Source organism: Monodon monoceros, unplaced genomic scaffold, assembly GCF_005190385.1.
Source record: "Monodon monoceros isolate NGI ecotype Baffin Bay Population unplaced genomic scaffold, NGI_Narwhal_1 Super_Scaffold_12, whole genome shotgun sequence".
NCBI lineage: Eukaryota > Metazoa > Chordata > Mammalia > Artiodactyla > Monodontidae > Monodon > Monodon monoceros.
In genome coordinates this window covers 123,884,654-123,910,508 of record NW_021703768.1, presented here as the reverse complement: position 1 = coordinate 123,910,508, position 25,855 = coordinate 123,884,654, and the positions used below count along the sequence as shown (strand labels likewise).

The 25,855-nt window shown below is 40.9% G+C and overlaps 1 protein-coding gene across 2 annotated transcripts in view; it reads left to right on the top strand.

Annotated features, from left to right (window-relative positions):
- Positions 1-731: 731 nt before the first annotated feature.
- DPYSL3 (dihydropyrimidinase like 3) overlaps positions 732-25,855 on the top strand; it is a 114,279-nt gene continuing 89,155 nt past the window's right edge. The window contains exon 1 of one of the 2 annotated variants that reach the window (XM_029217753.1): positions 732-1,158. In XM_029217753.1, coding sequence (XP_029073586.1) covers positions 778-1,158 — 381 coding nt within the window. In that variant the 5' untranslated portion in view covers positions 732-777. Of the gene's footprint in view, positions 1,159-12,734; positions 12,773-25,855 lie in introns of those variants that run through there. The other variant, XM_029217756.1, reaches the window with a different exon arrangement.

Below are 25,855 nucleotides of genomic sequence, written 5' to 3'. Positions count from 1 at the left end.
TAAGAATGGGTTGAAATGTGTGAGTCAGTTACAGGTTTTTGTGATTGTCAGTGAAGTAAGCTGGTCTGTCTGTAGGGCTCTGTAAACCAATAATTCAGGAGTTCATTATGTGAGGGTGCAGGTTTGTGAGGCAGATTCTAGAACTGGGAGCAATTGTGAGACAGTTCTAAGATTAGGATGAGACAGGTCTGGGATTGTGAGTCTGGTAAATCTGAGTTTGTGCGTGTGTGTTGCTCTAAATCAGGAAGGACTTGGCTTTTAAATCAACCCACCTGAGTCAACAAGGTTTCTTCACTTTAGTAGGGCAGAGACTTGTGTTTGGAAGGCCAACTCCGGAGTGAGCGTGTATAAAGCAGGGTTTGTGCGCACGTGTGAGTGAGGCGAGTTCTTGAGGGTGAATCTGAGGGTTGCTCGGCGAGCGGGAAGCGTGCGTGTGTGTGTGCGCGCGCGCGCCAAATTGGATTTCTCCTTTGGATGGGCGGCGGGGAAGCGTGATCGCGGGAGGCCACACGTTAGGGTCTGGGCGCGCAGGAGGTGCAGCCGGGAGGGCGGGCGAGGCGGGCGAGCAGAACACGCCGCCGCTCCGGCCCCCGCGCCGCGCTCGCTGGCTCGGGGCTCGCAGGGGACTGGCAGGAACCGGAGCAGCACTGCCGCCTCTGGCGCGAAGGCTCAGGCGCCTCCTCCCTCTCCAATCACTGTGGCTCGGCGCACGCTGCCGGCGGCTGCCCTTTCCGCCTCTCGGGAAGAGGACCCGTGGGCCACTGTCGCGATCCAACCATGGCCTCGGGCCGCAGAGGCTGGGACAGCTCCCACGAAGACGATCTTCCCGTGTACCTGGCCAGGCCGGGCACCACCGACCAGGTCCCGCGGCAGAAGTACGGCGGCATGTTCTGCAACGTGGAGGGCGCCTTCGAGAGCAAGACGCTGGATTTCGATGCCCTGAGCGTGGGGCAGCGGGGCGCGAAGACTCCCCGGAGCAGCCAGGGCAGCGCCCGAGGCTCGGGGAGCCGGTCCGGCGCCGAGGGGGACACACCGCGCCGGGGCCAAGGCCGAGAGGAGAGCCGGGAGCCCGCGCCCGCGTCGCCCGCTCCCGCTGGGGTGGAGATCCGGAGCGCCACGGGCAAGGAGGTTTTGCAGAACCTCGGCCCCAAGGACAAGGTAGGTGGGCCCGGATCTCCTCTCCGCCTGCCCTCGTTCCCTTCCCAGCCCGGGGCGCCATGGCCCAGGCGCAACTTTCTCCTGCTCACTTTGCAAGGGGATAGAGGACTAGGGGGAGGAAAAGGGCATCCTCCTCTGAGTGCAGCGAGCCCTCCCGGCCCGAATCTGGATTATTCGCGCGTGTCTTCAACTGTAGCATCTTAGTGCGCGCGGGACGGGGTGCGTGGGTCCCCTCGCCTCCCTGCCGCATCCCCAGGCCATCGGTTCTGTGTGGGTGTGTCAGCCGGGCCAGCCCAGGAGGGCTGAGTGATTTCCAGCCCTTCTCTAGGTCTGAGTACTCATTAGCACAATTGTCTCGGTCTCCCCTCTGACTCTAGATTAAATCTCAACCCAGGTCACCAGGGCAGAGGGCAGACTGGTCCTGGGAAAATGGGGTCATCTCCATAGTACCCGGATGAAAGTACAGGGTGGGCGGTCTCCCCTCTCACTCTTCCGACATCAGCTCTGTCCCTGAAACTTTTGAGTGTGGAGCCACTAGACTAAACACCCAAAACCCCATGCCTCTCTTCTGTCCTAGATCGACATTTCACATCTCTGTTTGTAAAGAGTATATTTGTGTAGGTAGCTTGGCACAAGACTGGGGATCCAGCTGTCTTTGGAAGAGTATTAATTGTATTTTTAAAAAAATAGGCGAGAGGATTAAGGGTACACATTGAACTAGCGCGAGCTGCAAGTTCCCTGCTGCTTTTCCTTGTGCCAAAGCCAATTTCTTGTGTGTGTGTTTTTTAGAAACTCATGTCACACTGAGCTGACTTAAGGTATGGCACTGAAACCCAGCTTGCCCTGATTTATTTGTTTATTTCATAGAAAATCAGGACCATAGTCCAGAAAATTCAGGGCCTGGGCAGAGTTGGAGTATTGAGAGTTCAAATGGACGCTTTTGAGTTGGGGAACAATAGTAATCGGATACCTCACCCTTGTCTAGATAATGGCTGCAAAATCTAGCTGCATATATTATACTGCACTAATACTGTTATGAATAATAACCTGAAATGGAAATGTTTGCCTGAGAACTATTACAGTTAATGCTAACCCAAGTTTTAGATGTTTTTCCATTAAAATTCAGCGAGCCAGCGAAAGGACAGGACTTCTCTGCACTGTGTGATTTTTGGAAGTTTAAAAATAATAAAGCTTTAAGTATTAATAGTGGGAAAGAAAGTACCGAAATTAGTACTGTTTTAAGGTGCCTTTGGGGAACAATGTCATTGTGCCTTGGAATCACTTACTTAGTTTGTGATTTTCACATCATCCTTAGTATACGGGATTTCTCTAGGCCTTGCTCAAATACCCTTCTAGGAAAATCTTCTGATCTTTTGGAAAGGGTTTGGCTGATTTCTAAGCTGAAGAATGGCCCTAGGTAAAGGTTGTTGCCTTTCTTCAGGTCTGACTTTGATCAGTATTGAAATGTTCCCTTTCTGACTCTAAGGGGTGGGAGAGGTGATGGAAAAGGTCGGTAACAATTGCCCTGAGTCAGTGCTATTCCCTTTGCTGGAACACCCCTGATGTAAGCCAGATAATATGCCTGGTTTGCAAGATTTAAGAATGGTAACTAGAGAAAGGGAAAATGTTCCTCTTTTAAACCCAACAAGTCTTTCGTTTTCCTTCCTTTTGCAAACCCTGTACTTTTGCCTCTTAATTGAAAAATAATCATACAACCAGGATTTCTAGTGCTACATGGTTATTTCTAAGTTTGGGTTTGCTCTCAGCTTCATCCAGACCATGTTATTATCTCTAATTTGGTTGAATCACACTGTTAGAAGAGACAGCAGAGGTTATCTACTTCTGAACTTGATTATCTCCTTGAGGATAGGGATCGGGTGTTTGCATTTATCTTTGTGGCTGAAATGCCTGGCACGTGGGAGGTGCTGGATAAAAGTTTGATAAAACCCCCTTAACGAAGCCATCTCTTTTGCTACATAGGTACAAAATCATCATCTGGCCTCTGTTTAAATACTGCCATTTTCAGGGAGCTCACTTCTTCATGAAGCCATTTTGGATGACTTTACGTTAAAAAAAATTAAATAAGCCCAAGTCTACCACCTGCAGTTTCTACAAACTATTCTCAGTTCTGACCACTGGAAATATAAGAATAACTATGTTTCCTTATTCTGAGATATCTTAATCATTTTAGGCATGTAGGCTTGTGTATCTGTCAGAAAAGGTGGGGTAATGCCACAGTAACAAACAGTCCCCAAATCTCAGTGGCTTAATCAAACAATAACTGTTTTTTGCTCCTGCTCCTTGTCTGTGATGGATCTGCAGGGCCGCTCTGTTCATTATTGCTCCTCAGAGACCTAGATTGATGGAGGTCCCATGTCCTCACATCCATGGTGGGAAAAGCACGTGGTAAATTGCTCACAGACTCTTAAACTCCCACACTGAAGTCACGAGCATGACTTATGCTCATATTTCATGGGCCAGAGCAAATCATCAGTCCATGTCCAACTTCAGAAGAACTGAGAAAGTACAGTCTTACTGGGATCCTGTAAGATAGAGGTTAGAAATATTTGGGAAATAGCTTTAAGATCTCTCCCAGATCTGGGGTGCATTAGTGGGATGAAAACTGGCTCAACCCTTACAAATTATGTGACCATAAATGTGTAACTTATTCTCTGTGCCTTAGTTTTTCTCTTTTGCAAAATGCAGATAACAGTGACTACTTTGCGTATGGTGCTCAATACATGTTTGTTACTGTTACTCATTGATTTTTACTGCCTTTTATATGTTTTAGAGCAATTATCACATTCTTGCTAAAATTCTCTTTTTTAGCCTTATTATTCCTAGCTTCTTCAGCTCTGCATTGTATGAGCCTTTTATCACGGATTTCCTTTTCAGGTTATACTATATTTTGTAAATATTCTTTTGAAAATATAGTGCCCAGAACTGAACACAGTGTTCTAGATGGGATATGGCCATGGCAAAATGCATTAGGCTACTTACTTTCCGTGATTTATACACAACATATGTATCTGTAGTAAAGATTACACATAATAATTCATTAATCCAAGTCCTACTGTTGTCTCCATAATAAACTCCATGTCATTCAGCCTTCAGAAACTTTTCCACATAAGCCAGGATATCTACCTACTATGTTGGTACAGTTGAACTTAAAACAAAACCAAAAGGAAAAAAAAATTTTAACGGCAGGATTTTATTTTTTCCCTCTGTAATATTCATCACCATTTTGCTTATTTTTCTATTATAATGATAATTTTGAAGCTTAATTCTATAGTACAATATCCCTTACTCCAGTTTTGGACTGTCTGCAGATTTGATAATAAATATCTCTTTTTGAGCACTTTCTATGTGCCTGACATCTCTATCTCTATCTCTTTATCTATGTCTTTTCCGGACATGTTACTGTAATGCAAGGCAAGGACGGACCTTCCCACTACATACACCTTAGAAACCGTCTCCATCTCCCTGCCAGTCCATTATTCAGAATTCTTGGAGCTCAGTTGCTCAGTCTTTGAGAACACTTGCTGCAAAATCCTTATTCTTCCAAGTTGATTTTGAAGCTATAGAAAGAGGTTTTTAAGATATCATGATAAAATTAAAATATGCTTTGTCTCTAGCATACCTAGTTATTAATTCCCACCTGAAGGAAATGAGTTTAGTTAATACAAGAATAAATTATGAAAGGGTTAAATAACAAAAGTGTTTGGCAGAATAAAAATGTAAAAAATGTCACTGAGTTATACTCCAAATGCCATGTTCCAGGTTTGAGGTATCACTGGCTCTTTCTATTGTGGTTCTGGATCTATTTGTAAACACCTTATTAAATTATGTATTTACATTTTTCTCATGATAGGCATTCATATTGCCAAACTCTTCAACACAACTTTTTGTTTATGATTTTTGACAGTACATAAAAAAGCAGTTCTAAGTGAAAAGTAAATATTTTTTTCACCATTTGTCAAGATGGTTTCCATGCATGCAGAAAGGAAATCACTTCTAGCAGTGAGGAAATTACTAAAGGGAGGAGAATTATGATATATAGTCTGCCAAGAGCAAATGATTCTGCAGACTCTGTCATCCAGTGAAAACAAAAGTAAAGACATTATGAGTTATTGATAACTCCCTTTCGGGAACTGGGGGTCATTTCTAATTCCCCGCTTCTCACGTGGGCCACTTTTGTGCAAGATTTTTCCCTATGAAGTCAGCAGGGCTTTGGGGTCTAGGAGGAGAGGATTTGAAACAAATGAGCTGTGCCTCTTACCTTTTACCGTTTGTCTTTGTTGTCCTGGGTGATGGTTTTCAAAATGATTCAGAGAAATTGAAGTCTTCCTCCTTCACCTACACAAAGGAAGACAGCTGGCAATAGAATTCTAGGCTTATAAAGGCCTCTCTAGTCATCCAGATCGAAACGCTGTAGTGTAAATGAATTTTGCAAGGCTGCTCGGACAAACTAAAGTTTGCACTCAGGCTGGGAAAAGAAGTTCTTACTTACCTGGCCCTCAGGCCACACTTGAATCTGGGAGTACATTTACTTAGCCAAACTTGGGTGTGTTTGAAACCATTCAGAACTTTAGTTTAGTCTGACAGTAGGCATTTGAGGGACATAAAAAATGTGCCTTCTAAGTAATGCTGCGATTGGCAGAGTTCCCTCAAAGTAATGGGCCCTGGAGACAAGGTTTTGCTGACGGCTCTTGTAAGTAATGTTTTGGAAGCCAGAGAGGTTGGTCTGTGATACTTTTCTGTGAGTGATTTCTATAGCTGATTCTCTTTATGATTAGTTTCCAGTAATCAAATAATGTTCCTGTGAGACAGTGGATAAAGCTTCCTAGGAAGAGGAAATCTGGCCGAGGGGAATGGAATCCTTGAATGCAAGTTCAGCCCTTCTTTTGCAAGAGGAGGCAGAAGGTCTATTCGGGTGTGTAAGCACTTTTAAAAAACTAAACTTTCAGGAAAATGTCATGTTAAAATATATCTGTACTCTTAACGTGGACTCACATGGCATTCAAAAAATAGTTCAACACCATCAAAAAAACAGTGAGATGAGGCAGAAAAGACAACTGGATAAAGCATTAGCTTCCTTTAACCAGCTAGCTATACAATTTAGGAAAGGTACCTCCCTTTTCTCTGAGTTTTAGTTTCCTCCTTTCTAAAATGAAGGGGCTGGACCAGTGGTCTATAAACTTTTCTGATTGTGTACCTTTATGCAAAAATTTTTTGAGCATGCTCTCTTTCTATATATGTGTCTGTACATATATGTACACACATGTGCATATATAAAAATTACATATACAAATAATATATTAATATCTTATGACATTATTAGATACAAAGAAAAGTACAAACTAAAAATGAAGAGATATCATCATAAATATAAATCGTGATATTTTTTTCTTGTACCCTGGTGGCTCATCTTGCCTACCCAGTTGGGTGAGTGCTTGTAAGTCTATGATCTTTGGAACAAAGCCATAGCAGTCAGTGGTTCTAATATCAATATAATAGTCATTAATGAGTTCACTGTCAGCCTGAGTTCTTCAGGGACATGTCATCTTTTATGGACCAACATCTAAGAGAAAAGTTTCAAACCATTGAAGGCTTGTGATGAGGCTGCAGGCCAGCTGATGGCTACTGCTCAGTGTACTCTTTATAAATATATGTCTGGGGTTGGGCCACTGGGGTGTGGATAACAAGGGTCACCATAAATATGATGAGGAGTCCCCAAATCTCCCTTCATGCACTAATTTTCTCTTTTCTCATTGATTCAAAACGTTTACTAAGCACCAGCTATGTAGGTGAGCAATCAAAAACTAATGTTAGAGGAACAAAGGTGAACCAAATAGATGCCCGTTAGGAAAACATAAACTGCCTTTTGTCATAATCTCTCAGAGAAAACTGCCATTAACACAAGAGTGTATTTTCTTTACTCCAAAATAAAAGTGGGAACATGCGGTATTATCTGTTTTTAAACAGTTTTTTTTACCACTTTTTAAAACATTTAATAAACTTTATTTCTGAGAGCAGGTTTAGGTTCATTGCAAAATTAGGTGGAAAGTACAGAGATTTCCCATATTTCTCCTGCACCCACTCTTGCATAGCCTCCTCCATTATCAGCTTCCCCCGCCAGAGTGGTATATTTGTTGCAATTGATGGACCTATTGACACATTGTCATCACCCAAAGTCCATAGTTTACATTAGGGTTCACTCTTGGTGTTGTGCATTCTGTGGATTTTGACAAATGTATAGTGACATGTATCCATTAGTACAGTATCATACAGAGTATTTTCACTGCCCTAAAAATCCTTTGTGTTCCGCCTGTTTATTCCTCCCTTTCCTCTAACCCCTGACAACTATAAATATTTTTACTGTTTCTGTAGTTTTGCCTTTTCCAGAATGTCATACAGTTGGAATCATATAATATCTAACCTTTTCAATTGCTTTCTTTTTACTCAGTAATATGCATTTAAATTTCTTCTGTGTCCTTTCATGGCTTGATAGCACATTTCTTTTTAGCACTAAATATTCCATTGTCTAGATTAAGTACAGTTTATTTATACATTCACTGAAGGACATTTTAGCTGTGTCCAAGTTTTGGCAATTAGGACTTAAAGCTGCTGTAAACATTCATTTGCAGCTTTTTGTGTGGACATAATTTTTTTTCTCTTTTATTTATTTATTATTTATTTTTTAATAGATCTTTATTGGAGTATAATTACTTCGCAATACTGTGTTAGTTTCTGTTATACACCCAAGTGAATCAGCCATATGCATACATATATCCCCATGTCCCCTCCCTCTTGCGTCTCCCTCCCACCCTCCCTATCCCACCCCTCTAGGTCATCGCAAAGCACTGAGCTGATCTCCCTGTGCTATGCGGCTGCTTCCCACCAGCGAAGTATTGTACATTCAGTAGTGTATATATGTCGATGTTACTCTCACTTTGCCCCAGCTTCTCCCTCCCCCACCCGTGTCCTCAAGTCCATTCTCTTGGCCATAAATTTTTAGTTCATTTGAGTAAGTTGAGTGTGATTGCTGGATCATATGATGAGTATGTTTAGTTTTGTAAGAAATCTCCAAAGTAGAAGAAGTAAGAAGTCTTCCAAAGTAGCTGTACCATTTTGTATTCCCACCAGCAATGAACGAGAATTCCTTTTGCTCCACATCCTCGCCAGCATTTAGTGTTATCGCTATTTTGGATTTTCGCCATTCTGATAGGTGTGTAGTAGTATGTCATGGTTGCTTTAATTTGCAATTCCCTAATGACATGCAATGCTGAACATGTTTTTATATGCTTACTTGTCATCTGTATATCTTCTTCTTGTGAGGTGTCTGTTCAGGTCTTTTGCCCATTTTTAAATTGGGTTGTTCATTTTATTATTGTTTATTGTTTTAAGAGTTCTTTGTATTTTTTGGATAAGAATCCTTTATCTCATGTGTCTCTTGCAAGTATTTTCTCCCAGTCTGTGGCTTCTAATTCTCTTAACATTTTCTTTTGTGGGGCAGAAGTTTTTAAATTTTATCAAGTCCAGCTTACCCATTATTTCTTTCATGGATTGTACCTTTGTTGCTGTATCTAAAAAGTCATTGTCATACCCAAGGTCATCTAGGTTTTCTTCTATCTGATTTTCTAGGCGTTTAGAATTTTGCGTTTTATTGATACATTTAGGTTTGTGATCCATTTTGAGTTAAATTTTGTAAAGGGTATAGGATCTGTGCCTAGATTCATTTTGTTGCATGTGGATGACCAGTTGTTCTAGCACCATTTGTTGAAAAAGACTATCTTTGCTCCATTGTATTCCCTTTGTTCCTTTGTCCAAGATCAGTTGCCTGTATTTATATGGTTCTATTTCTAGGTTCTCTATTCTGATCCATTAATCTATTTCTTTATCCATTTGCCAAAACCACTCTGTCTTGATTACTGTAAGTGTTGAAGGTGGATAATGTCAGTTCCTTAGAGTTTCTCACCATTAAGTGTTCAGATTGTCCATTCCTTTTTGTGTGAGTTTTAGCGGATTGTGTCTTTCAAGGAATTAGTGCATTTCATCTGGATTATAAAAATTATGGGTGTAGAGTATTTCATAATATTCCCTTATTATCCTTTTAGTGTACATGGGATCTATAGTGATGTCCCCTCTTTTATTTTTGATATAAGTAATTTATGTCTTATCTTCTTTCCTTAATTATCCTGCCTAGTGCTTATCAATTTTATTGATCTTTTTGAAAAATCAGCTTTTCGTTTAATTTTCTCTATTGCTGTTTTTTTTGATTTATGTTCTAATTTTTATTCTTTCTTTTCTTCTCCTTACTTTGGATCTAATTTGTCTTTCTTTTCTAGTTTCTTAAGATGGAAGCTTACACTATTTATTTTAGATCTTCTTTTCTAATATATGCATTCAGTGTTATAAATTTCCCTCTAAGCAGTGCTTTAATTGCATCCCACGGATTTTGGTATGTTGTATTTTCACTTTTATTTGGCTCAAAACATTTTAAAATTCCTTTTGAGATTTCTCCTTTGACCCGTGTGTTACTTAGAAGGGTGTTGTTTAATCTCCAACTATTTGGGGGATTTTCCAGCTACTTTCTATTATTGATTTCTAGTTTAATTCTATTGTGGTCTGAGAATAAATATTATATGATTTCTATTCTCTTAAATTTGTTAAAGTATGTTTTATAGCCCAGAATGTGGTATATCTTGGTGAATATTCTGTGTGAGCTTGAGAAGAATGTATAGTCTGCTGTTGTTGGATGAAATAGTCTGTAGCTATCAGTTATATCTAGTTTATTGATAGTCCTGTTGAGTTCAACCATGTCTTTATTGATTTTCTGCCTGCTGGATTTGTCCATTTTGGATAGAGGGGTGTTAAAATCTCTAAGTCTAACAGTGGATTTATCTATTTCTCCTGGCAATTCTATCAGATTTTGCCTCACATACTTTGATGCTCTGTTTTTAGGCATGTATACATTAAGAATTGTTATGCCTTCCTTTAGCATTGACCCCTTTATCATTATGTAATGCCCTTCTTTATACCTGATAACTTTCCTACTTGAAGTCTGCTCTGAAATTAATACAGCTACTCCTGCTTTCTTTTAATTAGTATTAGCATGGTATGTTTTTCTCCATTCATCTACTTTTAGTTTATATGTGTCTTTATATCTAAAGTTGATTTCTTGTAGACCACGTATAGCTGGGTTGTGTTTTTTGATCAGCTCTGACAATCTGTCTTTTAATTGGTGCATTTAGACCATTCACATTCAAAATGATTATTGATATAGTTGGGTTAATAGTTACTGTATTTGTTAGTGTTTTCTACTTGTTGTCCTTGTTCTTTGTTCTTATTTTTGTCTTCCATTCTTTTTTTGCCTTTTGTGATTTTAATTGAGCATTTTATGTGACTCCATTTTCTCTGTTTTCTTCGCATATCAGTTATACTTCTTTTTTACTTTTCTTATTGGTTGCACTAGAGTTTGCAATATACATTTACAACTAACCCAAGTCTACTTTTCAAATAACACTGTGCTGCTTCACAGGTAGTACAAGTACCATATAGTAACCAAATATTCTCATTTCTTCCCACCTGCTCCTTGTGTCATTGCTGATATTCATTTCACTTATATATAAGCATAAATAAATAAATAAAGGAATACATTTTTGCTATTATTATTTTGAACAAATTGTTACATATTAGATCAATTAAAAATAAATTTTTTTTTTTGTCTTCACTTGTTCCTTCTCCTGTGCTCTTCCTGTCTTTATGTAGATCCAAATTTCTGAGCTATATCATTTTCCTTCTCTTCGAAGAACTTCTCTGAACATTTCTTGCAAGGCAGATCTATTGCCGACAGATTCCCTCAATTTTCGTTTGTCTGAGAAAGTCTTTACTTCTCCTTCACTTTTGAAGGATACTTTGCAAGTTCAGATTTCTAGTCTGTTTTTTTTTCTCTCTCAGTACTTTAAGTATTTTACTCCATTCTCTTCTTGCTTGCATCATTTCTGAGAAGTCAGATGCAGTACTTATCTTTGCTCCTCTGTAGGTAAGATATTTTTACTCCCTCTGGCTTCTTTCAAGATTTTTTAATCTCTGATTTAATGAAATTTGAATATGATATGCCTAGGTGTAGCTTTTTCATTTGTTTGCTTTGTTTTTTTGGCTTACCATTCTGTGAGTTTCCTGGATCTGTGGTTTGGTGTCTTGACATTAATTTGGGGGAAATTCTCAGTCATTATTGCTTTAAATATTGCTTCTGTTTCTTTCTTCTCCTTCTGGTATCCCCATTACGTACATGTTACACCTTATGTAGTTGTCCCAAAGTTCTTGGATATTCTCTTCTGGTTTTTTTTTCTTTTTCAGTCTTTTTTGTCTTTCCTCAGTTTTGGAAGTTTCTGTGCTTATAACCTCAAATTCAGAGTTCAGGTTTTCCTCAGTTGTATCTAATCTACGAAAGAGCCCATCAAAGGCATTCTTCATTTCTGTTACAGTGTTTTTGTTCTCTAGCAATTTTCTTTGATTGTTTGTTAGAATTTCCATCTCTCTGCTTATATTATATCTCTGTTCTTGCATGTTGTCTACCTTTTTCATTGACACCCTTAACATATTAATCATACTTTTTCCAAATTCCTTGTCTGATAATTCCAACATTCCTGACATATATGACTCTGTTTCTAATGCTTATTCAATCTCTTCAAACTGTGGGGTATTTTTTTGTTGGTTTGTTTATTTTGCTTTTAGTATGCCTCATTATTTATTATTATTATTTAAAAATATTTATTTATTTATTTGGCCGTGCTGGGTCTTAGTTGCGGCATGCAGGATCTTTGTTGCAGCATGTGTGATCTTTAGTTGCAGCACGCAAACTCTTAGTTGTGGCATGTGGGATCTAATTCCCTTACCAGGGATAAAACCGGGGCCCCCTGCATTGGGAGCCTGGAGCCTTAGCCACTGGACCACCAGGGAAGTCCCTGCCTTGTTATTTTTTTTTGAAAACTGGACACAATGTACTGGGTAAAAGGAACTACAATAAATAGACCTTTTCTAATGTGGTGGTAAGATGTGGATGTAGGGGAAGCATTCTGTAGTGCTATGATTAGGTCTCAGTCTTTTGGTGAACCTGTGCCTCTGAACTGTGAACTTCACCAATTTCACAGTCCTTCCCTGCCACCTATTAGGTGGGACAGGATGGCTGGAGGGGGCTGGAGTTGCCTATTTTCCTTCTCCCACACAGGAGGCTGGAGGTGGCTAGTGCTGGGTATTTCCTCCCCCTCAGGGAGGTTAGGCTCTGATAAATTAGTTACTTCTGAAGGCAGGCCTTGTTAAGAACAGAACGCTCTGGTGTATTTCAAAAGGGTTCTTTTTCTCCTCCCCCTGCCAGAAGCAGCAGGGGATTTTTCTCTGATTTTTCACTCTGAGGACCAGGGGAAGCTCTTGGAGGTAACAGTCACAGAACTGTGAGGGTTCTCTGTTAACTGGATAACTGGGTCCCCTGAAGTTTTTAACCCTCAGAGTTGTCCAAGCTGAGCCTCCAGCAATTCATCAATCCCAGTTCAGGTTTTCCTACCTTGGCACTGGTTCCCTTGGTAGTGTTTGCTTCTGATTTTCTGTTCAGGTAAGTTGTGATTCTGTATTCTCCAGTTTGGGGGGCAGTGGTTTTCCCTGTGTCCTCACGTTAAGAGTTGTTTGTGTGTTAGTTTGCTCAGCATTTTCCTCGTCAGGATGGAGTGGCAACTTCTTAGCTCCTTACATGTTGGATCTGAAACCCTAAACTATTTTTTTAAACTTAAGTTATTATGGCGTCTTTACAGAGCATCAAAGATTTTCCAAAATATAACTTATAATAGCAGGTATAGTATTCTACTGTGAGGCATCACATATTTAATCACTTATGCCTTTTAATTGGACATTTATATTTTTGTTTTCAGTTTTGACTTCATTTTTACTTTCTCTTCTTTTGCTACTGCAAATAAGGAAGTGCTAGACCTCCTTCTAGCTAAATCTTTTTGCATATTCACTTCATTACCATTTGTCAGTGGAAAATTCCTAGAAATGGACACCTGTGGTGTGGTCATTTTGAGCTGCAGGAACACTGAGTATGGAATGGTTGTTTGCTATGTGAAACTTCACGCGGCAGGATTCTGCAGTGTATAAAGCCAGGAGAGTATTTTGTGTAAATTCTGTAAGAAACACGGGTACAGTCTCGGCCAAATTGCTCAATAGCAGATGACATTAAGGGGACACAAAGCCAGGTAAATGGGGACAAAGTAAAAGACATGGGAAGAAGAAGATTTTAAATCTTAGCTGGAGATAAAAATATAGACAGGAAGAAAGTTAAAGTTGTAAAAGGAGATCCATGAAAAAATAGAATTTTTCTCTACCAAAGTAGTTCCCACCAAAATCTATTGTTATTTTACTTTTCCTTGAGTTTAGGGCACAAATATGAGGTTCAAGGTGTGTTCTAATGCAAAGATCCACTTATGGAATACTAATTTATGCAAGGTACTGCTGTCTTTAACCCTCACAATAAATCTACAAAATAGGTATTAATAGCTACGTATTCTGGGAGAGAAACTGAATCTCAGAGAGATTACTTGACTTCCTGTAGTCATATAACTAGAAATGGACAAAGTAGGATTTAAGCTCTTAGACTGTCCAACTGCTTTTTATACCACTTTGCTGTTCTCCTGGTATGTGGTGGCAGCTAAGAATTAGTTCTGAATGGGGTCGAGCACCTAGCACTGGCTTGGCTAAGAGGATTATCCAGAATAAAATATCTACTGGTGAGACTTTTTGGAGAGTAAGAGGATGGGGCTCTCAGAATCGAAATAGGAAAGCAGAGTTTGGTCAAGTCCAAAGGTGAGCTCAGTGGCTAAAGCAGAAAATACTGGAAGCTAGGAGGCCCTAGAAGGAGACCAGGAGATAGAGCAAGGGAAGGAAGAAGTAGAGAGGGACTCAAGATAGTTGTCTTGAAATGCACCAAATGCCTAATAATTATTTTTTTTTAATTTACTTTATTGAAGAATAGTTGATTTACAGTGTTGTGTTAATTTCTGCTGTACAGCAAAATGATTCAGTTATTCATATATGTATTCTTTTTTATGTTATTTTACATTATGGTTTGTCACAGGATATTTAATACAGTTCCCTGTGCTATACAGTAGGACCTTGTTGTTTATCCATTTTCTATGTAATAGTTTGCATCTGCTAACCCCAAACTCCCAGTCCAACTCCACCCGCCACCCCACCCCTTCTTCCCCTTGGCAACCACAAGTCTGATCTGATCTCTATGTCTGTGAGTCTGTTTCTGTTTGGTAGATAAGTTCATTTGTGTCATAATTTAGATTCCACATGTAAGTGATGTCATATGGTATTTGTCTTTCTCTTTCTGACTTACTTCACTTAGTATGATAATTGCTAGTCCATCCATGTTGCTGCAAATGACATTATTTCATTCTTTTTGATGGCTGAGTAGTATTCCATTGTATATATGTACCACATCTTCTTTATCCATTCCTCTGTCAATAGACATTTAGCCTGTTTCCATGTCATGGCTATTGTGAATAGTGCTGTTATGAACATTGGGGTGCACGTATCTTTTTGAATTATAGTTTTGTCCAGATATATGCCCAGGAGTTGGATTGGTGGATCATATGGCAACTCTATTTTTAGTTTTTTGAGGAACCTTCATACTGTTTTCCATAGTAGCTGCCCCAATTTACATTCCCACCAACAGTGTAGGAGGGTTCCCTTTTCTCCACACCCTCTCCAGCATTTATTATTCATAGATTTTTTAATGATGGCCATTCTGACTGGTATGAGGTGATACCTCATTGTAGTTTTGATTTATATTTCTCTAATTATTAGCGATGTTGAGCATCTTTTCATGTGCCTGTTGGCCATCTGTATGTCTTCTTTAGAGAAATGTCTATTTAGGTCTTCTGCCCATTTTTTGATTGGGTGGTTTTGTTGTTGAGTTGTGTGAGCTGTTTGTATATTTTGGAAATTAAGCCCTTGTTGGTTGCATCCTTTGCAGATGTTTTCTCCCAGTCCATAGGTTGTCTTTTCATTTTGTTTGTGGTTTCTTTTGATGTACAGAAGCTTGTAAGTTTGATTTGGTCCCATTTGTTTATTTTTGCTTTCGTCTAATAATTATTTTTATTGGGTGCTGTGGCTTGCTGGTTGCTTGACCTGATTTAAAGGCACTTGCTAAGGGCAGATAGTATTCAAAGGATCGTGGCAGAGATGGAGCTCAGATCCAGGTCTGCAGGACTCTGGAGCCCACACACCACTATTAATGACAGTCTCTTTTGAGGGCGGAATCACTTGGTTTATTTCCAAGAAGCTAGACTATGTCCACCATAGAGAAAAGATGCAGTGTTTACAGGGAGTTGGAAGTGGGCTGGGGAAGGGCTGTTTTCCTCTGACTACATCCTGTCACTTAGATAGAAATAAATAAAGCCAATGAAATGGAAAATTGTATGATAAATGGATACTGAGTAAGAAAGAAAATAATACAGTTGATAAATGATGATATGTCACATAATTGGTAGTGAGGGAAAACCTTTCCAGAGATACAGTTTTCTTCTACACACCACCAAGGGAGAGTCAGGAAGCCAGTGAGATTACAGGTGGGGAACAGGGAGTTTGAAGTGGGTGGAGGTGATTTGAAATGAAGACAGTATCTGGCAATGCTTGCTTTCAGCTAAGTGTCTGCAAATAAAAGGATTAGGTGTCACTCAGTTGTCTACAATAGGAGTTTGTAAACTTTTTCCGTAAAGGTCCAGATAGTAAATATTTTAGGCTTTTCAGGCTATAAGCTATCTGTCCCAACTACTAAGCTCTGTATGGCAAAGCTGTCCATAGACAATATGTAAATGAATGGCTGTGGCTGTGTGCCAATAAAACCTTATTTGCAGCATCAGGTGTTGCACTGGACTTGACCCAAGAGCAATAGTTTGCTAACCCCTGATCTTGAATATAAGAAAAGGGGCATAGGTGTGTGTGTGTGTGTGTGTGTGTTTGCGTGTATGTGTGTGTGTTTGCGTGTATGTTGGAATGGCAGAGTGAGTTATGGCAACTTGTCAATAGGAAAAGATGTAGAAATTTGAAGTAGGTATAGGAACTACACGAGATCATCTAAAAGGCTCGGAAACACCTGACCCCCTTTCCGGGTGTCCGAGATTCGAGGAGGTCATTAAAAATAAATACATATCTGACCATGGAGAGGAGAACTATGTAAACTATTTTAAGAGAATGAAATATGAAGTGGAGACAAGGCTTTGTAAAGAGCAGACAGGAGAAAGGGAGAGGGTGAGGGGGATGACCTGGACACGACAGCGAGAAAGAAAGAAAGGAAGTCTGAACAGTTAGGAAGGAGGAGATCAAGCTTTACTGGGGTGCTCGAAAAAGGAGAGGTGCGAGGGCAGGAAACAGCTTGGAGCTGCAGAGAGGAGAGGGGCCTGTGGAAAAGACCTCCTGGAGATGTTAACAGAAGGTGGTAGTATTAAGTGAACGGGGAGAAGGCTAGGCTCACTCACTCTTTTTTTTTTTTTTTTAATTTCCTTCTGCCTACTTGAACCTGAGCAGAAAGAGAACCACCCTCCTACTCTTAAGACTTGTCAACAGATTAAAAATGGGGAGCTTTGAGAGCTGACATAATGGCTTGTCCAATAGAAGGGTGATTAGGAATTTTCAGGGAAAGGGTATCCTTGGGCCGGTGTTTATTACCTCTTGGAAGATGTGTGCTCACCATTCAGGAAACCTGACTTAGGGGTCAGGAGCTCCGCTGCAGTTGGCTCCCCTTGAGGCCTGCAGGCAGTGTCAGTGGCTATCCACTCACTGTTTCCTTCACTGATTCTTTCAACCATTCGTGGGTCCAACAGATATTTACTGAGCGTCCACTATGAGCCTCTTCCGGGTCACCAGCAATCGGGGATCTGTCAGGTACTTGAAGGGTTCGTGTGGAAGAGGTGGTGGCAGCTTCAAAAAATGAGCGCTCAGAAGCGGGGAGCTGGGCCTGCATCAGGTCAGAGGGCGGGGAGGGGAGGAAATGGATATTCGCGAAAAGAGTTCTCTATCACAAGACAGATTTTTCCGACTAGACTGGAGAATCTCAGAGCTAGAAGCCGTTTCGAAGACCATTTTGTCTCTTTCACTTTAGAAATAGGAAAACTGAGAGCTCAAGATGGGAATAAAGATGAAAAATAAAATTTATTGAGTGCTTATTACAGGCCAGGCACTGTTTTTTTTAAACAGTAGTAAAATATGCATAACAAAATTTATCATTTTTGACCATTTTAAAGTACATTTCAGTGGTAGTAAGTCCATTTACAATGTTGTATAGTCACGACCACTATCTAGTTGCAGAACTTTTCCATCACCCCAAGAGGAAACTCTCCACCCATTAAGCAGTTGATCCCCATGCCCCCCTCGCTCCAGCCCTTGGCAACCACTAATCTGTTTTCTGTCTCTCTAGATTTGCCTGTAATGGCCATTTCATATAAATGGAAAAATATACTAGGAAGCCCTTTTGTGTCTGGCTTCTTTCACTGAGCATAATGTTTTCAGGGTTCATCCATGTTGTGGCACCCATCAGTACTTTATTCTTTTCTGCGGCGGGATAATATTCCATTGTGCGGATATATTACATTCGGTTTTTCTATCCACCAGCGAATGGACATTTGGGTCATTTCTGCCTTTTTGGCTATTGTGAATGGTGCTGTGCCAGGCACTTTTTAAAGCATTTTACGTTTATTAGTTTAATTCTGTTCACAAAAACCTTGGAGGGAAGTTCTCTAATTACATCGATTTTACAAATGAGAAAAAAGAGATTAGGTCACATACCCAAGTCACACACTTACGAGAAGGGGGTTGGGAGGGTGGAGCTAAGACCCAAGTTTCCTATCTCCCCGCCCAGCGCTCTTTCCACTCTGCACACTAGCTCAGCTCTGTGAGGGCAGGACCCACCACTCGCTCCTGGCTGCTCTTCCTTCATGTTCACCACAGTCACATGTGCACAGTGTATTTGCTATAAACTAGGTGAATTGAACCCCTCTGCTGAATAATACATAGGAAGCAAAGGAAGGACTAGAGATTATTTATAGGAAGTCGCTTTTTATTTTAATATTAAATATAGAGAACACCTGACTCATAGCAGGACATTGTAAATAACTTATGGCCTATTCATAGGACAGAACACTATAGAGCCATTAAAAACAATGCTGTGGAAGCATAGAGGCGTGAGAAGGTGTTCCTGGGTTAGTCCCTCCACTCTCTGAAGGAAGTCACCATCAACAACTTGAGTAGGAAAATAGATTTACAGAGGTTCAGTAACCTGCATGAGCTCAAACAGTTTGCAAAGCCAGAATTCTGTCTGAATCCCCAAACCCACACTCTCAGCCACAATAAAAAAGTAAACAGAAATTTAACAAAATCTTAGCAGTGGGATAGTGGATTAACTTATGTTTTTTTCTATTTCTTCAGAACATTTTTCACATTTTTTTTTTTACAGTGACCTTGCGTTGCTTTTCAAACTGAATAAGAGCTTTGCATTTTCTCTTTCAAAGAAAAGAATCCTGTTTAAATACACCTCAGGACGTAGTTGATCAAAAAGAAAAGATTAAACCTCTCAGGGAAGAAAATACAGGCCACAAGAAAAGTAAAGAACAGTGCTGGCAAGATACCCTCAGTGGAGGTCTGGTTTTATGGCTGCTTTATCGTCTCAACATTTGGGAACCATTAATGGGTGCTGACCACTCCTTTTCCCTAAATAAGCATTTCTATTTCCCAGTTCCCTGCAAAGCTCTTCTGATGATTAGAGAAAGCAGTTAACAAACCACACCAAATCCTATGCAGTTGTAGCCTGGTCTTGTGTGACATGGTGGAAATTAGAAGTATTCAGTTACTTAAGTTACACCCCTCAATTCTCTAACCTGTATCTAAAATTTTACCTTGCTCTCATTTCTTCTTTTATCAGATTTTTTTTTCTTGTGACGAGAACTTTGAAGATCTACCGTCATAGCAACTTTCAAATATACAATATAGTAGTATTAACTGTAGTCCCCATGCCGTCCATTACATCCCGTGACTTACTGATTGTGTAACTGGAGGTTTGTACCTTTTGACCCCTTCGACCCATTTGCCCTCCCCTGCCTCTGGCCACAGCCGCCAGTTTCTCTGTATCTATGAATTGTATTTTTGGTTGTTTTTTTTTTTTTAGGATTCCGCATATAAGTGAGATTCTCATTTCTGACTATTGCCAGTAAGCACTGGCTTAGGGCCTGATTTTTATCTTCTCTGTGTAATCTCCAGAAGGGATTTGAGAAATAACCCTTCTTCACATTGTTAATACAAGAAAAATACTAGTTTGTTATTGTTTGTTGCTGTGGGTAGGAACCACATTACGAAAAACTAGTCATTGTTGCTAAGGACTTAGGTTGTTGATATTTGATTCCACGTTTCCCCTTTCAAGTCCCGTCTCCTCATTCAATTAGCAGTGACGTGGCTCCACAATAACTGTAATATTGTCATAATTTCCATAGAAACCATCTGTAAAGCTGCAAACACAGGATTACACCCTCCCTGCAGGCTGAGGCAGGAAGGCCAGATGGGCTATGAAGGGGAAAAGGTCCTCAATGGGACATAAATCACTTGGTGCCGGGTGGTGGTAGGGGGGAGGAAGCCACTTCAGGAGGAAAACTGTGTTTGGTACAGTCTTTGCCACAGGGTGAAATTCCTGAATGAAGTGGCCAGCCGTGCAGGCTCCTTTCCAAGGCCAGTGTCTGGGCCTGGTTATTTGTTTGGACCCTGATGCTAAGGAAGCTGGAGCCAGATTTCTTCCTATGTGGGCTGCTGACTTCCTTGTTCATCAGCCACAGACAGACAGACAGAAGGCCCTGGTCAGCTCCTGTGTGTATGAAGATAGGGAGAGAAGTAACATGTAATGCCATCCCTGTGTGCCAGGCTGGACGCTTCACATGAATATCTCTTTGGACCTTCACAGCATCCCTGAGGGGAAGATATTATTATTATTCCCATTTTACAGATGAGGTAGCTGGGCTACTGTCACTCCCTCTCCTTCAGATCTCAGCTTCATCTTGAGTGTTTCCAGGACTTTTCTCTGGACCCTCAAAGCCAGGTGGGGTGCACCTATGTACTCTCCAATGCACCTCTGTTTGATACTTATTATTCTGTATTATAAGTTCTCATTTACCTCTTTCCCACTAGCCTGGAACCCATTGAGGGCAATGCCCTTGCACAGTGGTTAACTCATGGTTGGTGCTCAGTACATATTTTTGAATGAATGAGTAAGAAAGTTTCAGTAACTTAATCAAAATTTATTTTTCACAGTTGTACTCCTGGCAGTTAGCACAGTCCCTGGTATATAATAAACCCTCATTAAATATTTGAATGAAATCGTGAATAAATGAACATCAGCTAGCTCATTATGCAGTGTCTCAGAGTCACGCCAGGCTGTCTGACTTCAGGCAGTCTGTTGCATGTGCTGGTAGGAGAGGTCATTGTCATGTCTGGCCAGGCAATTCAAAGTGCATGGCTTTCTGGTAGTGGATTGGTACCGTCTGCTTTTCGAAGCACATCTCATTATATAACAGCTTTAGCACTTATCTGAGGCCACCCCCAGCCTGGTGGAAAGAACATTTGTCTGATAGCCAGGAGAGCAAGGGTGAGACATTGTTCTGTAACTTACTGTGTAAATTTGGCCAAATCACTTGGCCTTTCTGGGCCTTAGTTTCTCTACTTTTAAAATCAAATTTTAGTTGAGCTAAATTTGAGATTTCCTAGGAGCATACACCTCCTTTAAAAAAAAAAAATCGAAAGTAATCTTATCTATAACCCCAATAAAAGTGGAGCTGCTTGGATGGAGGCTTTCCCCAACCTTCCTTTCCTGTGTCCCACCTCCATTCTTGGTGGCCTCTGAGGGAGCTCAGTGGACAACTATGTCTCTGGTAAACACAGCTGGGGACCTGCAGAATAGATTATATTTAGGTCCCCTCTGCTTCTAAAGTTCAAGAATTCTAGAAATAGGGGCACTGAGCCCCACAAACTATCTAGCCAGTCCTGGACTGATGGTATTTGACACTTGTCCTTACCAATGGGCATTGTGCTGGAGAGGAATGGGGGTGGGATTTGGGTGTCTTGACTTCTAATTTTTGGATGCATAACCACCACTTCCCCAAAGGGTATCACCACTGAGCAAGTCATTTCATGTCTCTGAGCCACTTTCCTCAACTCTAAATTGGGGCAAGTATTCCTTTATGACTGGGTTTGTTTTTTTTTTTTTTGCGGTACGCAGACCTCTCACTTTTGTGGCCTCTCCGTTGCGGAGCACAGGCTCCGGACGCGCAGGCTCAGCGGCCATGGCTCACGGGCCCAGCCGTTCCGCGGCATGTGGGATCTTCCCGGACCGGGGCACGAACCCGTGTCCCCTGCATCAGCAGGCGGACGGACTCTCAACCACTGCGTCACCAGGGAAGCCCCACCATGGACTTTTAGTATTGCTGCATGTTCTTGCTGGTTGCCCCCCAAATGCAAGGCTCTGAAGGCTCTTGGATCATTTCTCATGGCTATGTTTTCAAGGAGCGAGCTTGAGAGATGAGGTAACGTTTCCCCCAGACAAAGAGTAGTCTTCATCCTTATGAGACTTGGGAGGCGTGAGCAATCCCTGAAAACCAACATGAAACTGGCTAATGCTTTTGTCCTGAGTAATAACATTGTCTGTCTCTGACCCAGGAGTCTCCTGTCTTCTGCCAGCCTGCGGGAAGTACTAACAAGCTAACTTGTTAGGCTGTAAGCAGGATAAAATCTCAGACCCTACACAGTTCTTGACATGTTTTATATATATATTTATATATTATATGACATTAAATGATCACAACAATCACATGTGGTGCATAGTTTGAGTAACCATATTTCATAGATAACAAAACTAAGTTTCAGAACAAGGTTCAGTAACTTTCCAGAGATGACACAGCTATTATATGGCAGAACCAAGATTAAACTACTATCTGTCTTACTCCAGAGGTTATACCTTTAACTATAATATATTTCTTTCCTGAATCATAGGAAGTGATGGCTGTGAAATCCCTTCCAAACTCTAAAGCATTTTCACATGTTATTGTTATTAATGAAAATATAATTACGCGTGACACTAAGAAATGGATTAATTTTAACACATGTGTATCGATTGTCTGCTATGGCCCTAGCTCTGCAGGGCAGATAAAGCTGCCTATGAAACTTCTATGGAGAACCTGGGCTTCCTAATCAGTGTGCTGCTTACAAGCTGTGTGATATTGGACAGATAGTCAACATCTTTGTATCAGGCCAGCCTCAGTCATAAAAATGGACACCATAATAGGTACTTCGGAAAGAAGGATTTAATACAGAGAATTGAGTGTACACGTGTTGGAAGCTGCCAGAGCAAAAAGGAACTTAGCGGTGAATTTAGAGATAACTAGAGGAAATACCAACCACCCAAGGCTGAGGGAACAAAGAGGCTCCCAGAATGCGGTGCTCAGAGGGGCTGCCCTGCGGGGTTGGCACTCAGAGTTCTGAGGAGAGAGCTCCACCTGGCTGCCCCTGCTGCCCATGAGAGGGAGTGGCAAAACACACTACTGTATATAAAATAAACAACAAGGACCTACTGCATAGCACAGGGAACTGTATTCAATATCTTGTAATAACTTACAATGGAAAAGAACCTGAAAAAGAATATTTATATATATGTATAACTGAATCACTTTGCTGTACACCTGAAACATTGTAAATCAACTGTACTTCAATGAAAACATCTAAACAAACAAGCAAAAACTGGGAGTGGAAGTGTGGAGAGAAGCTGGAGTCTGGAGGTGACTGCAGCTACAGGAACAGGGAAGCACGAAAGGGTCTGTTTCCCCTTCTTTGGCTTTCTCTTCTCCATTGTCTGCCTCCTATTTGCCGAATAGGAAACTAGCTGGTTAAGGGCCCTGGGTGATGTAGTTTGCAGAGTTCCAGCCACGTAGAGATTAGAGTGTATAGAATGTGGAAGGATGAACTTGGGGCTGAGAAACAGTAGAAAAGTAACAGACACAATTGCTGTCCCTTGGTCCCCTGCCTGTAAAATGGGGATGATGTCTATCTCATGATATTCTTAAATATAAGAATTATATTTAAGGAGGATTAAATGAAATAACCACTCCGTTGCTTGAGACTGATTGCAAGTACCCAATAAATGTAAGCTTTTATTACTCTTATTGTGCTAAGCTTGCTTTCTGAGTAATCTGCTGCCTTTGCCTGTGTTCCTGGGGGACTTGGGTGTTACCCTTGCTTCAGGGATTATTGGGCCAGCTGGGAAGCTGGTTTTGCTAAGCCCCATGTAGAGAACAGGCTTCAGAACTCAGCACTTGCCCTTACGAGTCAAGATGGGACAGAGGTCTTTAATTAGCTCGTTGTCAGAATGGTGTTAATAGATGAAATGCCTGTCTGAGATTGGATCTGCGGTTGCTCTGATGTGGGATTCTCAGTTTACTTAATTTGTCATCCTGCTTCCTCTCTTTTCCAACCTAAAGCTCCCCTAGGCTTTCACTTCCCTCTCTTTTCATTCTTTCTCTGGAGAAGATAAAATGTCCTTCTCGGAGTCAGCAAGATTTGCATTATCACCCAGCTCCTCAGTGCTCTGGAACTTCCTTCTGGAGTGCCCTCTCAGGAATATGCAGCCAGCTTGAGTTTCAGCAACATAGCCTGGTAATTAAAGATTTAGACGGTGGAGTAGAAACAACCAGAGTTCAGATCCCTACACCATGTTTTATTAACTCTGTGACCTGGGCAAATCACATCTCTGAGCCTCAGTTTCCTCATCTGTAAAATGAGCATGGGAATTGTATATATATCATAGAGTTGTTGGAAAAAACAGAGAAACTAATTCATGTAAAGCCCTAAAACCAGCATGCCTCACATTTCATAAACCCTCAATATATGATAACTATTATGACTGCCTATCTGCACTATGGTTTTTCTTTTATGAACTCCTGAAATAGAGTGAAAGTATTAATTTATTTAATCCACAGATATTTATTGGTCACCTGTTAGGTGCCAGATACTGTGCAAATAATTGGTGAGGCAAAAATGAGTAAGACGCACACCTGACTTGATGAAAATAGAATAGAGTTCCTGCCTTTAAGGTTCTAACAGTTTGGGAAGTGGTGGGAGGGAGGTTGGTCATGTTCACAAACACACTTGCAGTATGGTGGGTGTGATCAGTGTTACAATAGGGGTTTGCACAAGGGGCCGCAGGGGCTAAGAGACAGATGGGAGACTGAACTGGGACCTGGGGGATAGGGAAGGCTTCACATGGCCCCAGTGTGCGTTTGTGTTAGCCTGGCAAAATGTGCATGCATGGTGATGGAAATTTGTGCTGGTGGTGGGTGTGTACGCCTGTGTGTGCTGGTGGGGTGATGGGGTGGGGTGGGGGAAATGGGTGTTTCCAGGCCAGTGATCTGTGAAAGAGAAAGTATGGCATACTTAAGAACCAGAAATCTTATAGATGGTGATGGCATAAACTGGGCAGAAGTCAGTGTCGGAGAGGTCAGCCAGGGCCAAATTATGCAGAGCTGTACAGAGCATGTGCAGGGCCACAAACTCTGGGAGCCTCTTGCATCCTCTTGTCTGCCTCCTTCCAAAAGTGCCATCTGTGTCTCAGACCACACTTCTTATACCTTATGGCCTTTGTCTAACCAATACTCAACTGTCTCCTAAGACAGCCCCGATTTCGTTGAGGGAGGCGGTGTGCCCAGCTTGAAAAACTCCATTTTCCAGCCTCCCTTATAGATAGAGATATGCACAGCTAAATGCCAGTCCTCACTGACACTGGTGTGTACAGATAAAATGAAAATAAAAAGTCAGAGTGTATGTTAATAAGACCTGTGACCCACTTCTAAGAGACCAGTAATAACAAAAGAAACATTTGAAGCTTTGAGAGGTGTGTTATCTTATGTAGTGGATAACTCAGGATAAATCCACGATTGAAAAACATTTTTATAAGTGCAATAATTATAGACAGAGCTCGAAATGGTAGGACACAAGAGACATGAATTCTGGTCCCAGCTCTAAAAAGCCTAATTGTAATTCTGAATGAGCAATTAGCTATCAAATCATACAATTCCCTGGGAAGATGGAAACAAAGTCTCCACTGCAGTACTATTGTGAAGATCAAATGAAATATGGTAATAATAATAATGCTAGGTAATATTCATTGAGTGTTTCTTGTATTCCAGGCAGTGTTTTAAGCATTTTACATGAATCATTTCACTTAAAACTCAAAACATTATAATAAGCTATGAGTGCTACCACTTTATAGATACATGAAATGAAACAGAGACTAAATAACTTGCGTGAAGTCAGAGAGCTTCTAGTGGGAGGGGTCAGGGTTAGAATCCCTGCCATCTGACTCCAGAGCCCAAGATCACATTCTTAAGACTAATCTCATCATGCGGTAGAGATTTTGAAAAACTGTATACTATATCCAAAGGGAAGACTGTTACCATTTCCACATGTGACTTGCATGGGTCACTGAGAATAGGAATAAATAACATATGCTAAGACGTTCACCTTGTACTGGGTGGAGTTTGATATTTCTTTAAAGTTGTCAGAGAACTTTCAAAATCTTATATGGTTTCAGAATCTAAGTTCCTTTGTCGATCAT